Source organism: Xiphias gladius, chromosome 21 (genome assembly GCF_016859285.1).
Source record: "Xiphias gladius isolate SHS-SW01 ecotype Sanya breed wild chromosome 21, ASM1685928v1, whole genome shotgun sequence".
Taxonomy (NCBI): Eukaryota; Metazoa; Chordata; class Actinopteri; order Istiophoriformes; family Xiphiidae; genus Xiphias; species Xiphias gladius.
This window is the reverse complement of record NC_053420.1, coordinates 17189207-17205604: the sequence shown is the minus strand read 5'-3', so window position 1 is coordinate 17205604 and position 16398 is coordinate 17189207. Positions and strand designations below refer to the sequence as shown.

Sequence of the window (16398 nt, the reverse complement as noted above, 5' to 3'; positions counted from 1 at the left end):
ATACACAAAATGAGAAGAGCTATAAACTGGTTTTACCTTGTGTGAAAACCCACTCATGAGGACGCTGTTTCTTGCCAGCTCGCACATGTCACAGGAACTCAGTTTCCACACCTGAGCAGCAATGCTGTACTCCTCCATCAGAGGCTCCTGGAAACAAGCACAAACACACGCACAAACACACACACTAGGATATAATGTAATTTCAACCTCATCACTTCTGATGATCTTTCTGCAATTTGTACAGACCATGTGTACATTCGGACAAGCTTATGTCATACTGACCTTGGTGAAGTGGAACTGAAGTGGATCATCAGTGGACAGAGAGACCATGAGGCCTCTGGACAGGTACTCCGGCAGCGGGTTGCGATGGTAACTGAGGAACAGGCTGTTGTTACTCAGTGGTGACATGGCAATGCCAATTTGAGCCAGGTAGTAAAGATACTGCAGCACTGGGGCCTGAGAGATATCAAAGAGAGAGAGCGAGAGCCGGAGACAGACAAACAGCTAAATTTTGCTGCAAGCCACAGTCACAGGTTGATACGAGAACATCTTTGTCTCTGACTTCTTAACAGCAGCAGCAGATTGGCAGCATTGTTTTGCTCAGCACTGCTGCATAAAGATTAAGTTGCTTTAAGGCGTTTTTAACAGTTTTATTCATTGGAATGTAGTTTTATGTTGTTTTTATTTATGGTTTTATTTTGTGGGTATTTGTTTCCTGCGTTTTGGTTGATCAGACTGGGAGCACTGCAATTTCCATTTTCAGTTTTTATGCATGAACAAACTGAACCTTGAACCTCTTCACCAGCGAAAGCCAAGGGGACCCAATATTTTGTAACTCTCTTTACTCTTCTCAAAACATAATTTAGTCCAATCCAATTCAATTATCACAAAAAATTGCCAAGGAGTTTAATTAACTGCTCTTTAACACAGTCTCATGTTTCAGACAGTAGTATTTGAAATTCAGGTGTTCATGTTAATGTGCTCACCCTTTTTTATGACACTCACCAATTAATAAAGTACTTGGTCTGCAAAAAGGGAAAATTCAACAAACACGAAAGCTTTCCTAATCAGCTTTAGAACACATTTTAAATGTTACAGAGCAAAACTTCAGCAAGGCAAAGCCAAACATTTCCATGGCAGATCTTTGCGAATCAATCCAGTGTGTCCTGCTCTGACCTTTCGCAGCAGCAGCCCATGAGAGATGTTCTCTGATAGCATGAAACCTGACACCAGGTGGTGAATTGGCCCCGCCTCCCCACAGTGAGGTCGCAGGACAAATGTATGGAAGCCTCGCCGCCTGCATCAGACAAATGTATTAAAACACAACAAGACCTCAGGTATTTTTGTTTTGTGTTTTTTTTTCTGAATGATAATGTGTTGAAACGAATGGATGTGAGTAAAGATTCTTGTGAGTTATGAATGTTTTCAGCTGGCCCACACCTTCGCAGGTGGTTGAGCACAGTCATGTTGGCGTAAGTATAGTAGAGGTAGTAGGAGTAGGGTGGGTTGTCTTCTTCAGTCCAGCTGGCTGGCAGCGGACTGTCAAGGTTGAAAATGTGGTGCTCAGGTTTGGACTCATCGTCCACACTGTCAAAGCCCACCACCTGTTAACACATACGCAACGAGCAAAAAAAAAAAAACAACAATCCGTCAGTTTCTTTAAGTGTGAGTCATCAGGACATCTTGGATTTCATGTAAAGTGATACTAACATGTTCTAGGAAGAGATGCAGCTCAGGATGACTGCGGGGGTTGATTGTGACTTCAAACAGAGGCATGAAGATATTCTCCAACATCTCCTGGAAATTAGCCAGCTGCTTCTTTGTGTGGTACACATCACTGGAGAGGTGGTGATTGAACAGTGACACTTGTTGGCAGGGACAACGGGTAGGCAGGATAACTTTTCTTATATCATGTCACCGCAACCTCCATTCATTACATTAAATGAATAATTGATTCCTCCTGGTTTATTCTCTAATTACAACTTTGTCTGGTCTGATCAAAATTTACTGAGCATTAACACCGACCAGTAACACCAGTACAGGACCTTCAATCTTAACATACGCTTAGGGAATGAAAGAGTATCCTCAGACCTGATACACAACTCGCTATGACATGTTTTTTGTAAGAAGTGCTTACTCTGACCAAATGCAGCCCTAGTGGTTAAATGCTGCACCCCTCAGCTACAGGGTAAAGCAAGTTGCGGGCGTACTCACAATAGACGGGGAACCTGGATAAGCCAGCGCACATTATCAGAGTACACTCGGTGTTTGACGGCCCACTGAGCCAGCTTGTCCCATTCGTCTCGGGAGCGGCCATAGACAGACAGACGTAGCTCAGAGTTCTGGTACTTGCTCTCCTCTAAGTCAGACAACACCTCCTGGACAAATAAAGACAGGAGATATTGATATATCAGTTTAAAAAATTATTTGGATTAGTAAATAAATTAGTAGATAAATTAGTTTTTTCACACCTTGACTATGTGTGCAAAGTATTTTCCTTCAATGTGGTTGTCAGTCTTGATGAAAATCTCTCTGAGGATGGATTCTCCAATGGGGTTGTATTTGGCATTGAACTTGTCAAACCGGTGGAACGTGTTACGGTCCTGATAAGGAAAAGAAACCAGTTAAATCTACATTGTAACTCTACCACATGTATTCAAAAGTAAATAATCTCTTAAAGTAGTCAATTTTTTTAGCCTTTTTGTATTGCTTCTCCCATTTCTTACCGCATGCATGTCAAGAGTGTCAACACTCAAGTCAAAGGCTGTCAGGTTCATGCTCTCAAACACCTCCTTGAGGGTCTGACCCCGGCCACGCTCAATGTGAACAATCTCCTCGGGGTATTTCTTCATGGCTCTCTTGATGAATCTCAGCAGGTGCTTCTGGTTCATGCAGGATGATGCATGTATGTGCGTGTCCACCTGGAGTCAGCACAGAGCAGAACAACAACAACAAATTTACCTCTTTATATGACTGAGTGTCTGAGACGTGAGTTGCACTTCTGGCTCACGTCAGAATTAGTACCACTGGGTGTTATCGTTTAAATGTCTCATTTAGATCTTTATATCACAATATATACACAGTTAAGATGTGCTTCAGTTGGAAGAGGCTCAGCAATAATGTTAAATAATTTTTTTTTTAATTTTTGTAGTTTTGGGAACGTTGTAGCCAAGTGAAGTTATCAACAATAATAGTGATTAATCAACTAGTTAAGCCAGCAGCAGCTGCCGTTTGTTTGCTCTTACCTTTCGTATATTGTAAAAGTCTCTATGAGGAACCTTCTTCTGAGCTGCTAGCTCCTTCATCTCATTCAGGAGGATGTGCATCTGGAATTTAGAGCTTAGGTACTGTAGGCGGCGATAGCAGAAAGACTTCCTGTGAACCACCATGCAGCGGAAAAATATTTTTATTTTAAAATATACACTGAGCTAAAAAACAATGACATTTGAAGACAAATCCTGTCATAGAGACACTCACACTGGCCCGTTGATAATGAGGGCCATCATAACATTCATGTCTGCAATATACTCCTTCAGGTCAGGATACGGCAGGTCCAGTTCTGTACTTCTGAATAGGAAGACAGTATAAAAGTTTTACAAACAGACAGACTTTTTTTTTTTTTTTTTTAAATTAATATGTCATCCTCCAGGTACAAACACATACTTGTCCATGTTGTTATACTTGGTGTAGACATGGACTACTCCATCCACCATCTTACACCCATATCCTGTGTCTGCTGGCATATTCTTAGTGTCCTGATTGTCATAGGGGTGTGTCTCTGAAACAGGTGGGTGGACGGGGGCATCTGTGAAAATAAGGGGGTGGATATTAATCCATTTTCCACACTAGAAAAAAATGATAAACAATGATACAGAAACTGCTGAAGGGAAAGAGAAAGTTTTATAGCTTTTATTAAGTGACTCTGGGTGTCTCCTGTGTTTTCATTTTGTCTTTGGTTTCTTTTTAAAAAAAACAAACATTTAAAAACAGCTGTTCAGGGAGTGTTTCTCATTCACTTTATTGTTCAGTGTTTTTGCAAACAGAATGTGCATTTGGCTTCATTTTTGACAATAAGTCAGTGTTTAAACAAGTACCTCACATAAGAAACAAAACTTGTCATGATAAAGAGGAAGACTGTGGAGAATAGAAAGACTAGAGTCCAAACACACTCCACTGTTGTGTTCTTAGGGGCAGATGCCTCCAGAATGTGGTTCTACCCTTTTTGATAAACAATCTCTTGTTGCGATTTCTGACAAGTTGTGATAGATTATGTGTTGCACCCATATCCTGTGTCTGCCATCATACCAGCATCTACAGGGGTCTCTGGTATATCATCATAGACTCCCAGATCCAGAGGCTTCAATCCGAGGTCCTGTAAGGCGTGAGCTGTGGTCTTACAAAAGGCCTGCATGGATCGGTTTATGTATTTCTCCCGAATGAATAATGCCTTCACTACACACTTAGCAGCATCTACCAGGTCAGTGAAGGGCACCTGGAGAGATATCAACACATAATTATGAAGATGGGTACAAGTGGAATTTATTTTAATTGGGTGTTGAATTATTGCTTGTAAAATGACACAGAAATCAAATGAAAGCAAATTCAATAAAATCTCCTCACCCCACACTTTTCCTCTCCAGATATTGAAACCCGCTGATACTCTCGCTCCATTGGCATTGCCCTCTCCTTAAAGCCCTCATCTACAGTGTCCAAACTCTTCTCCTTCATTAACCTTGAATGATTTTGACAGAGAAAGGTAGAATGTAAAATGAGAGAAATCGTAGACAAGAGGAATGAGGACAAAGAGATGCAAAATGTGGAGGTAAGGAGGAAGTTTGGCAGAAAAGCAAATGAAGGGGAAGAAAATTTTCTTGTTTGTTTTTGGTACAGAAATTTGGAAAGCACTTCATTTAATGAACATTTTTGTAATGAGTGAAATTAAACTTACAGCTGCTTTATGTATTTTATGCCATCAATCGAAACACACTACATAAAGCTACATAAACAAAGTGAATGTTTCTATAAAAAAATAAAACCAACAAATTTCTCATTTATATTCACATTCAGATCCTTTATTGAATATACTGTAAGTGCACCATAGCTGTTTTTAATTACAGCTTTGGGTACTGGCGTATACGTCAGCAGTGATCATTAAGTTGAACAGTTTTGATCCTATCCTGCCGATTCTTTCAGGTGCTGTGATATTGGATGGGAAAAAAAAAAAAAAAGTGAAAGTTACCCTTGAGGATTACGGCCTTTCAGGCTCTGAAAACTTAGTGGGACCCAACTTCTTAAATTCACAATAATGAAGCTCAATTATGTTCCTGGGAACATCGAACGCTTTTGAAATTTATACCTTTTTCCAGGTATGTTCCAAATAGACCATAGTTCTGTCTCACAGGTCTTCAGAGAGATTCTTGGACTTCACAACTTTGCTTTTGGCCTGAAATACAGTCAGCTGTGGACTTTTAAATACTACAGAAAGGTGCGTAAACTTTTTATTGGATTGAAATTGCCACATAAGTTCTCTAATCAAGTTCTAGAGACTCTCAGGAATGAAAGGAGAAAGGTTGCATTTAAACTCAATCAAGGGTATTAAAGCAAAAACATACTGTATATAAATGAGGTATTTCTGTGAGTCAGTTTTAATACCTTTGCAATCATCTGATAAAATTCTAATTTATAGTATTATAAAGCCAGATTATAGTAATTTTTTTTTTTTTTTTTAAATCAAGTTAACAAAAAGTGAATAAACACTAATATATTTCAAACCCACTGCACAAATAGGGTAACAGCTAGTAAGATGTATCAATATCATAAATTCCAATAGTTAACCTACAGTCCAGTGCTGTCAAAAGTACAAAATCACACAGGATATCATAACTCAGTTGAGGAGAGACGAATTAAATCAAGATCAATAGAATATGCAAATGCAGTTGCAGAATTTTGACTTTTTCAGACTTAAGTGTCTTGTTTTTAGAAAATGAAAAGTAAAAGAACAAGATACCCATTTGAACATTTTTATCAAGACACCAGCAGGGAGATGATGTGGTCCATCCCAATATGCTGATAATCTCTTTCAGTGGATCAGGAGAAAAGTACTTACACCAGTCTAGACTAGACACTGATATATAGCATTGATAAATACTAAAGAGTCAGGTAAGAAGTTGCCATGCCTATTTACTAAGAGTACAAGCAAGAGGAATAAGATAAAATCACTACACAAAACATATAAACTGAGGCAGAGCTCACTCACTCTAGGTCTGGCACACTGTCGATTTTCATGAAGTCCTGTTTGGCGCGGAGCAAGATCTCTGGCTCAAGCCTTGGAGTGATATGCAGAGGCACAGCATAGTGTGGGTAAGGCAGGGGGCAGATGGGCATCAGAGAGAGGTAGTGAGATGAAATTAAGCACACAAAGGGAGAGAGACCAAATATACACACACACACACACACACACACACACACACACACACACACACACACACACACACACACACACACACACACACCCACACCCACACCCACACCCACACCCACACCCACACCCACACACACACACAAAGCCTTAGGTATTAAGTGATCGAGGTGATTGACACAAACAGAAAAATATCATCAGTTAGTAGTGGTAAACCTTCACTGGTAAACAGGGGTTTAGTGGTGTACATACCATCGGCAACCAAGACAGAACCTGTCTCCTCATAAAAGTTTGTGTACAAGACAACTGAACACCAGGACAGGTGCCAACTGCTGGCTAGCACAGTTAGCTGACTGGCGGCGTTAATTAAGCCACAAACTGGTATGTTTGAAGCTGACAAGCATGTGTGCATGAGTGAAAACAAGACTGTAGGTAAAGGGCGAGGGAAGGAGGGAGAGATATGTCTGTCTGAGGTCATGTAAGGAGTTTATTTGACTGGCTTTGTGTGTGTTATGTGTTTGCTTTCCTCACTTAATGTCCTGGCTGATTTGCCTCTCTAGGCGGTGCCGTCGCTCCTCCAGCTGTTCAATGGGGCTGTCCTCCGGGAACTCATAAGGAGCGCTTCGCATCTCGCTCTCTGCCATGCTGCGTGTGAACAGCTCCTGTTGTACACGTAAGTTATACACATGTACATAGACATATGGGAGACACTTAGACTAAAACAAAGCCACCTCCTACATTTCCCTTTAAATAAAGCCATAAATGCCCATGGCAGATATTGAACTGGCTTTGCACTCTAGACAAGTCATTATTTTGGATTGTACGGTTTTATAGTTTTTTTATTATTTGGAATTTTCCTGTAGTCAATCAATAAACCATTGTCTTGTCTTTAAACTGGTGAGATATTGAAAGCTGAAATTATTAATAACCAAACAGAGTCCACTAAGATGAAATACAGTTTATTTATTAACTAATATATATCCATAATAAAGAAGTTAAGTGATTTTCAAACATGCCAACCTTTATTTTCATAATTAGCAAAATTAAAACAAATACCATTAACAGCTGATTACAATATCTGACTGGCTAAAAAAAAAAAAAAAAAAAACCCGGATTTTTGAATGAACTAATATTGCACCTAGTTTAAGTTTATTTAGACTAGCTGTGTCTAGAAGTTCTCACTGTGAGCCGGTTGGGATTGGGCTGTTGGGGCATTGCAGGATGCTCAATCCTCAAAGCATTTAACATGCTGGGCATCAGGGGGGCTGCCAAAAGGAAGGCCATAAAATCCATAACAGAAACCACAGGGAGAGAGCCACTAGGGGGCTATAAATCAAGAGGACTGATCCGTGGGTGGCTACTGCTGGGAGAGCTGAAAAAATGAAATTACACCTGGGCAAGGGCGCTGATGTTGAACGACCCAAATGACCATCACCATAGTAACATCACTGAAGATGCATCCCAGGAGCACAACCAGAAGATGTATCTTGCTCCTCGTGTAATCATGGCTCACTGTGTTTCTGTGAGTTTACTGTTTAGAAACAATGTCTGTCTGATTGTCAGTTCTTACCTCAGCAATCTCTTTGTACTTTTCTTCCATGGATGTTCGCAGGTCAATTGGGTAGTGTGTGAGAGAAACGGGCGTCCCGGGTAGGGATCGCTGAGGCTTGAGGGGCTTGGGCCCAGACGCACCACACAGATCTGTAAGAAGACACAGAGTTACAGTATGTGATCGTAACACATGGAGTCTCCTTGACGTCAAAATCAGAAATGATTAATTACAATGTCTTCACTTTCAGATCCTGTGTCCAGTAAAGGCAGAGGCAATGGATACAATTAACAAGTATCAAACTGAAGAACTGAGCTTTTGAACACAATGACAGCAACATCCACGCAAACATAAAACAGCCATAGACTGGCAAAAGGCTGAAAGGATTTATAGTGTTTGTCATTTAAACTACTTTTAACTTTTACTTAGAACTGCCTGAAAAAGATGTCAAACTTTCTTTTTTAAAGGAGTAACTTGAGAAGTGATCTCAGTACATTTTCTTCTGTAATCAATGCACATGTTCTTAGCTATGTAAAATTTCAGCAAAGTAAACATAATTTTACACTGTGTACTGAATAGTATATATTTTGAGTGGGTTCCCTTTGGCCAGAGTTAGCTACATGGTTTACTTTACTGCATCTGCAACCAAACGATGTAATTAGAGAATTTAGCTCGAACTTTATCACGCATTCCTTTAGTACTGCATGGTAAAGATCACATCTGAAAATGTTTTCTCTTTTCTGCTGAGTAACTTGGCAACTTATACTAAAGTACATTTTTCTTTAACTTAGATATATCACACAGATAACCTTGCTTGAGTAAAATGTCAGTAAAGTACCTTACAGTTGAGTAATGCATTCTAGAAATATTTTCACTACTGCATGACCCATATGAATACCATCAGGTATGAGTTGGCAGACAAAATTTATGTATTGTGCATGCTTATGCAAATAATTGTTCGAATCAAAAAAGCTGTAGTTTACAATGTGAACGTTTACTATTGAAACAGCTCTGACAGTAAAGAATTCATTACGCACCACACCACCAGCTTCTTTACAGTATAGTCATGGTGGTACATCCAACTGAATGCAACATCATGCAATGTGTGGTACCTTAAAGAAGTCATAGGGCTTCCGTTACATCTGGGTGCTCTGCAAGCTCACAGCTAAGTCAATAGCCAATCTCTCTACAAAGTTAACAATTGTTTATCATTTCACAGTCTATTGAAAACAGAGACAGAAAGATAAATAGCTATGATTTTAGCAAGCAGAACTAACAGCCCTCGACCAAAGACAGGCTATCAAGAGAAAACCAGTGTCCTAATTACTGAGCAATCTTTGGTCAAGAATTTCCATTGTGTCCTTCCTTCAGCTTCATGAACACATTAGCCCATTTTCTTTGTACCTAAACTGAAGACATCGAAGACAAAGAAATCAGCTGAAAAATCTAAGAAGTCAGCCAGAAGTTAAACAAAGTCAAATAGGACATAACTACGAATACCTATGAAACTCTGGCGACAGTTGCTGCTACTGTAATCTGTGACAGAGCATGAAAGTCCCTGTAAAATGTCCAAGAACAGAAGGTATCTTACAGGAAGACAGCTGTACCAGCATATACTGTGTCACTTCAAACATGGGCATGCACACACTTGAACATGAATTACCCAGACATACATGTACACATTGACGCTTGCATTAAAAACACCTGAGAGTGACACAGAGGGGCCTTCCCCACTCTAAACCTGCTCGAAACAGATGACACCATCTCCACTCCAGACTAAACCAAACACAATAGAGGAGAAGTAACAGAAGACAAAATACCTCTGTCTCCTAAGACTGCGGTACATTGAGGGAAAAAAATGAAGTTTACTGATTTCTGTGTACTTTCCAAATACAGCCATAAATTTAAATGAAAGAGAACCATAATTTAAAAAGTACCATAGTTATGTGCACACACAGTAATTCCCCCACGTAAGTCTATGGCTTTGGAAGTGGCCTGTTCACTCTCCTATATAATTGGTGTCATTACTGTGTTTGGCCTATGACCATCAGACTTTGTTAAAACTGCAGGCAAATCAGATTTGGTTCTCAAATCAGATTTTAGGACCGGCTGTCTGCACTGTTACTTGCAAGTGATCAGATTGGTTTATGTGTGTCCAGACATTACCAGCCTATCTGCATAGGTTGCAGTTTAAACATCAAAGGCGTCAGTAACTGTGTAGCTACCGTCACTCTGGATTTGACGTTGCCGGTGTGTGTTGTGTTCCATCTGACTCAAAAGACACTTTGAAGTCCAATTTGAGCACCCAGAGCATCCAGACTGAGATGCATCTGTAAAGATCCAATTGGAATCGCATTACAAACCACATCCAAATGTGGTTTGGATCCGATTTGCAAAAATCGCATTTGGTGTGGGTTTTTGCTGTCCAGACTTTCTAAAATCAATCTGGATACAATCTGGATGTGCCAAAAAATTGATATGGGCTGGCAGTCTGAACAAGGCCTTAGTCTCTGTCATCTACTGTCCGACTCCAAGGCTGTGGAACTAGGAATGAACAGAGGGTAACTCTCCACAGTATACTGATACTGGAATGACATTGTAAAACATTTCAATATTGTACAGAGAAGTTTTAAAAGGATGTGAGTATCATGATCTGCTGACAATCATATGCTAAAGGACATAAAAGAGTGCTTGAACATACATGCATATCATTATAGCCCAACTAATACTGGATTTTAAAAAGGCAGACAACAATATGAGAGTTTGAAAAAACTGATAGAAAGATTTATTGGTGGATATTCAATTTCTTACATGAACATAAGGTAATGAAACCTTTTTGATAAGAAATTAGATTTTTAAAGAATTGTGATCAGATTTTTTTTAATTTTAGTGTTATTTAAACTTTATTTAACTGGGAAAAGTCTCATTGAGATTAAAATCTCTTTTACAAGGCCACCTGGTTGAGACAGGTAGCAGCACAATAAACAGGGTTTAAGACATACATATAACAATTTACAGTAAAAATAAAGAATAAATTACAGAAACTTAAAATATCAAAAATATTAATCAAATATTCATCACGAGTCATCAATACCAGCATCAAACAGGGAATATATGAATCAAACAAAACATCTACAGCCAGATGTGCCTGCCTCCAAGTCATTTAAGATTACTTTAAATGCATCCAGTTAGACAAACTTTCTGACATTCAGTTAATTTTGTAACTGATTCCAGGCCGAGGGAGCAGCACGCCTAAACACCCTTTTTCCCCAATTCAGTGGGGACTTTAGGGACAGATTGTAGGAAGTTCTGGGAGCAAAGACAATAACTTCCCATGCTTTTTCAAAGGATTTACATCAGTAGATAAGATGGAAGCAGACCAAGATTAACCTTATAAATAAAATGTGCCAGTGGTTAAGTCTGCAGGTGGACAAGGCAGAACATCCAACTGGGGCATACAACCAGCAATGGTGAGTAAGGGCTTTAAAATTTGTGATAAACCTCAGTGCTCCATGGTAGACAGTATCCAGCGCGCGTAAGCACTGCCAAGATGCATGCATATATAAAATATTGCCATAATCCAGCACAGACATTAAGGTGGTGGCAAGTCTCCTTTTGGCCTCGAAGGAAAGGCAAGACTTAATTCTAAAGTAAAAACCCAATTTCAACTTCAGTTTTTTCACCAGTTGTTGAATGTGAGTCATAAAAGAGAGTGCATCATCAATTACAATACCTAGATTGAGATACAGACTGAATCTCAGAGCCCTGAAAAGAGGTGATTTTGCATTTGAAAACAACATGAGTTTTGTTTTGTCAGCATTCAAAACAAGCTTTAAGTCACACAAGGTACATTGTACAGTATTAACAGCTAATTGTAGCTGACTAAGAGCCTGGTTTGGTGTAGACGCAGAACAGTATATCACAGTATCATCTGTACAAAAGTGGAACTTAACGTTGGGAACATTTTGATCGAGACTCTTGATGTATATGATGAATAGGAGTGGTTCCAGGACTGATCCCTGGGGAACACCCTTGGATATACTAAGGGACCTAGAAGTGATACCTTCTGCCTGCACGCACTGAGATCTGCCTGAAAAATAATTTTCAAACCAACAGACAGTTTGTTCTGACAGTCCTACACTTATAAGTGTTTGCTTCATTATTGCCGGACCCACAGTATCAAAAAGCCTTACATAGATTAATTAAAAAAAAAAAAACCTTGCACAAAGTTGTTATTTAAAAATTCAATCAAATCATTTACAACTTTTAAGGCCACTGTAGTAGTGCTTTGTTTTTTCCTAAAACCTGACTGAAAGTCAGATATTATTATTAGATAAAAACTCTTTCAGTTGTTCAATCATGAGGGATTCCAGAACCTTAACCAATATGATATGTACTAAGCCAACGATTTACCCTTGAAAAACACTTTTCAAAAAACTTTTCATTGTTCTCTGGTGGACAAACCACATACTGTTTCTAAATTACCTTAAACAGATCTTTGGCATTTCTGTACTAACATGTCTTGCTACTTACCAGCAAACATATATCCTGATTTATGTGCAATAAACTAATATCAGCTGACATATCAGCCTCACAAATTTATAGGTCTGGCTCTATATACATGGTTATATACAAAGTGCACACGTGTGTGGATATAAGGACATGCATTTTCACATGGAAAAACAGATGACTTCAACTATATAGACACACACACAAACATAGTCGTCCCCAGTTTAGTATCCGTGTAATCCCCCAGTCTTTCCACCACAGATGACTCTTAATCCAGCACCCCCAACTCTATTTATCTCAGTGACATCATTGTAGTGGGGTGCACAACTCTTCCACAGACTTTTATACATACAAATACAACACAACTGAGACAAACTAAGCCGAGCATGAAATTAAAAATAAAGAGCAGCAAAGAAAGAAACTGAAAAGTCAATTCTCTCTGCAGGTTTTGGCTACTATTTGACTCTGCACTGTGGTACAAAAAAAAAAAAAAAAAAAAAAATACACAACATGAAAAATGAAATACAGCCAAGAGCCAACCGTCAACACAACAATAGGAGCCCTTGTAACTATATGTTGGAAAACTTAAAGAAAGACTTAAGACACAGAAGCCTGTACAATTCATTCAGTTAATTATTAATTTAAAAATATCTTTCTAATAGCAGGAACGAAAATGAAAATAGGACTTAATTTGTCTTGACAATGTTATATCTAAAACTTATTGAACAACAACAGAGTTAAATGTCTTTGATTTTTGAGTAATACCCCTGTGCTTCAAAGAAGCCATGATGGAGTCCAAGCATAGGAAACACTTTGGTCATAGTTTAGTCTGCGACTCATTTATGAAAGTGTTCATCAGTCAACATGGGAGTCAAAACCTAATCTGGCATACCCTCATTTCCTCTTTTTTGTAGTACTTGTATGAAGCCTTGACATAAGGACTTTTGGTCTTTGTGTCAAACCACTGTGCTGCTCCAGGTTGCCTGAGAGTGTGTTTTGGCACACAGGCTAGCCTGTCTATTCTACAATGAAATGCTTCAACCCTTCCATCTTCATGTAGCCACTGTGAGTTAATTTCTTAGACCAGTGAGTAATTTTGAGAAAGCTATCCATCTCAACTTTCTCTAACATCCCTGGGACCTGAGTCTGCACACCACCCACATACTCTACCCAACTGTTTTTTTGAAGCCTACCAGAGAGACAGACATCTAGTATCAGAGCTGCCTCTGCTGTAAAAGGATCAATACAATCCTTCCGGCCTGTCTCGTCCTCTCTGTCCCTCAGGCTGAAAGCAGCAGCAGACTGGTTTTGACAGTGCCATTCTCCTTCATATACTGAAGTAGTCACACAAAATATATTACAGTATGTCTATGAAAATATTCCATGACCAGAACAATCTTTATCAATTTCTCAACTTTTATTATCTCTAATATGATGCTAAGTGTATTTTGACAACAAAAGAATTTTATATGCAACAAACACCAAGACCCATAAGCACCACATTCCCACCACATGTCCCCATGAGGCCTACTGGCTGAGCAATTTACTGTAATGATAAACTACGATATCCAGAGAGACTTGATGATATTTGGCTGCCAATGTAGAGATGGATTGTGCTTCCCCGACCTATACCATCAGTAATCTTCTTGTTTAATTTCTACATTCATCTTTCTCTGTAACTGATCAGCATTTTTTTCATGTATTTAAAGAATGCTAACTTTATCAAATCTCCAAAATTACAAACTGCAGTCTGCTAAGAAATAGATCTTGTTGTTACACAACTATTCTCAGCACAGCTTCAAGCTTCAACAGTTTCCACCACAACAACAACATCCAAGGTAACTGGCATTTTGGTGAATACATCTGGCCTTGCACTGCCTCATCTGCTTGGATCTCAACTTGTTGCGCCTCTCCTCCAACGTTTACTTAAAGCATGTTGTGCAAGGTACGCAAATACCAAACGAACAGGCAGAGTGCTTCATAAAATCAGAAAAATGCTAACATGACGTGGTATTTCTTGCCCTACTCTTTGCACTGCCACAAAACTAGAGCCAATAGCACGTAATAGACAATTTAACCAGTTCATGTCTCAAAGAAATAATGAGAGAAACATACTATATTTTAAAACTTCGTACATATAACCTCACAATGGCAGCCTGCAATTCCCTTTTGTCATTGTGAGTTGACAGTGCTCTAATAAGCATTAGCATTAGTTTCAAGTTCAGTGTACAACAGATAATTGATGGTTGTCCTTTTCACTAAGATATCAACTTGAATATTCAATCCTTGAATTGAATAAAAAAAAAAAAAACTTAGTATGGCAAGAAGTAAGGCAATATAGTTGATATGATAATGACAATATTAAAACATGAAATCAATATATCACGATATGGCAAATGTATGCAAAATCTCATAAAATAATTGGGCTTATATTCAAATTGTGTTCCACTTAAAAACATTACGTGACACTAGGCTTCATACGTGACAAAAAAAGAACGTCAATAGCTAAGTTTAATACTAACTAATGACAGTTTGTGTCTGTCTGTCTGTCATAGGCTATTTTCAGATTAAAGACCAGTTAATGAGAGATGGCTTATCTAACTGGGGATAAAAGCCTTGTCCCCAGTTGGGAAAAAGCGGATTTTTGGGTTAGTGGTTAAGGATACGGTTAGGTTAAGGAATGCAAGTCTATGTAATGTCCCCAAAAGTGATAAAGGTCAACATGTGTGTGGGCGTGTGTTTTTGTGTATGTGTGTGTGTGTGTGTTTTTCCATAATAATGTGTTTTTGGTTTACTAGTTGTTTTTCTTTACTGATTTCACTTTATTCTCTAAGAGGGAGACTGATGACACATGCTTCAAACGTTCCTTAGCAACCACAGATGAGAATAAACCTCTACTTTTGGTCCTCATCTTGAAAATATATTATCAGTACTCACCACGCTCTGTAAAAGGGAACCAACATGGGTGATAAAATTTGCCAGCTAAAAACTACTGCCTGCAAATTCACTTTCTACATAGTTAAAGCATCATTTTCATTAAATATACATCTATAGACACACATACACGCATATATACATATACACACATATAAACACACAAACATATATACACACATACACACACATATACATATATATGTGGCAGTGACTAGAGACAGATAAGTCACTAGTCGCTGCCATCACATACACTAACACATGAACGAATGTCAGCTGTTCTCACAAAAACACTACCCTCATAAACATCAGGAAGATCAACTTGTTCAGGTGGACTTTTAAAAATGACAATCCAGTAGTTTACAGTATCTGTCTGCTCACACAGTTGTGTTAATGAAGATGTAATTCTGAATAAGATATTTATTTTCTTCCAATTTCAGTGGCACCTCTTCAGCAGTCGACATTCTGCTGCAACTGCCTCTCTGGCTTGCTGCACACTCTTGTAGAACCTTTGCCATAGACTTCATATGTTTTGTCAGCAAACTCACAAAAATCTCAGTGATGAATCGACTAAGTAATAATACTGAATCATGCTGAACCTAAGTAAACAGCAGTTGGACAAGATGTCCCAAATGTTCCCTCACTGCAACAGCTGCAGTAAACTATGGACCATACTAAGCTTCGTAAAGATCAGCATCATAGCAAGAGACCGACCTAACGAATGCATGACGTATTTTCTCTTCCATCTGCTTCTCCTTCCCCATAAAGAAAATCCCCCCCTCATTTCTACATTTCCTCCCACTGTCTTTTGCATGCTGTCAGCTTATTACAGTACACAGCAACTGTGTTTACTTGTACCTCATCTGTCACTATGAGCTTGCTAGTGCAGTATTTTTGGAGTGATAAGTACCATGCCTAACACAGAACTAGTGAAACTTCTAGTAACACAGACTCATATGAACAGGCTCTACAGTATAAGGCAAGTAAA

General features: G+C 38.9%; 1 protein-coding gene across 6 annotated transcripts in view; it reads right to left on the bottom strand.

The window, feature by feature from the left end:
- The window catches only part of LOC120807088 (AMP deaminase 2-like), a 35708-nt gene that overhangs the window by 4461 nt on the left and 14849 nt on the right, over positions 1 to 16398 (bottom strand). For all 6 annotated transcript variants that reach the window (XM_040158755.1, XM_040158754.1, XM_040158756.1 and 3 more), the window contains 16 exons: positions 7989 to 8119; positions 6950 to 7080; positions 6257 to 6325; positions 4621 to 4732; positions 4306 to 4492; positions 3664 to 3805; positions 3478 to 3567; positions 3246 to 3375; positions 2727 to 2921; positions 2472 to 2603; positions 2215 to 2378; positions 1711 to 1837; positions 1441 to 1604; positions 1177 to 1297; positions 283 to 456; positions 37 to 147 (listed from right to left, as the gene is read on the bottom strand). In XM_040158755.1, the coding sequence (XP_040014689.1) occupies positions 37 to 147; positions 283 to 456; positions 1177 to 1297; positions 1441 to 1604; positions 1711 to 1837; positions 2215 to 2378; positions 2472 to 2603; positions 2727 to 2921; positions 3246 to 3375; positions 3478 to 3567; positions 3664 to 3805; positions 4306 to 4492; positions 4621 to 4732; positions 6257 to 6325; positions 6950 to 7080; positions 7989 to 8119 (2180 nt within the window). The remainder of the gene's footprint in view (positions 1 to 36; positions 148 to 282; positions 457 to 1176; positions 1298 to 1440; positions 1605 to 1710; positions 1838 to 2214; positions 2379 to 2471; positions 2604 to 2726; positions 2922 to 3245; positions 3376 to 3477; positions 3568 to 3663; positions 3806 to 4305; positions 4493 to 4620; positions 4733 to 6256; positions 6326 to 6949; positions 7081 to 7988; positions 8120 to 16398) is intronic.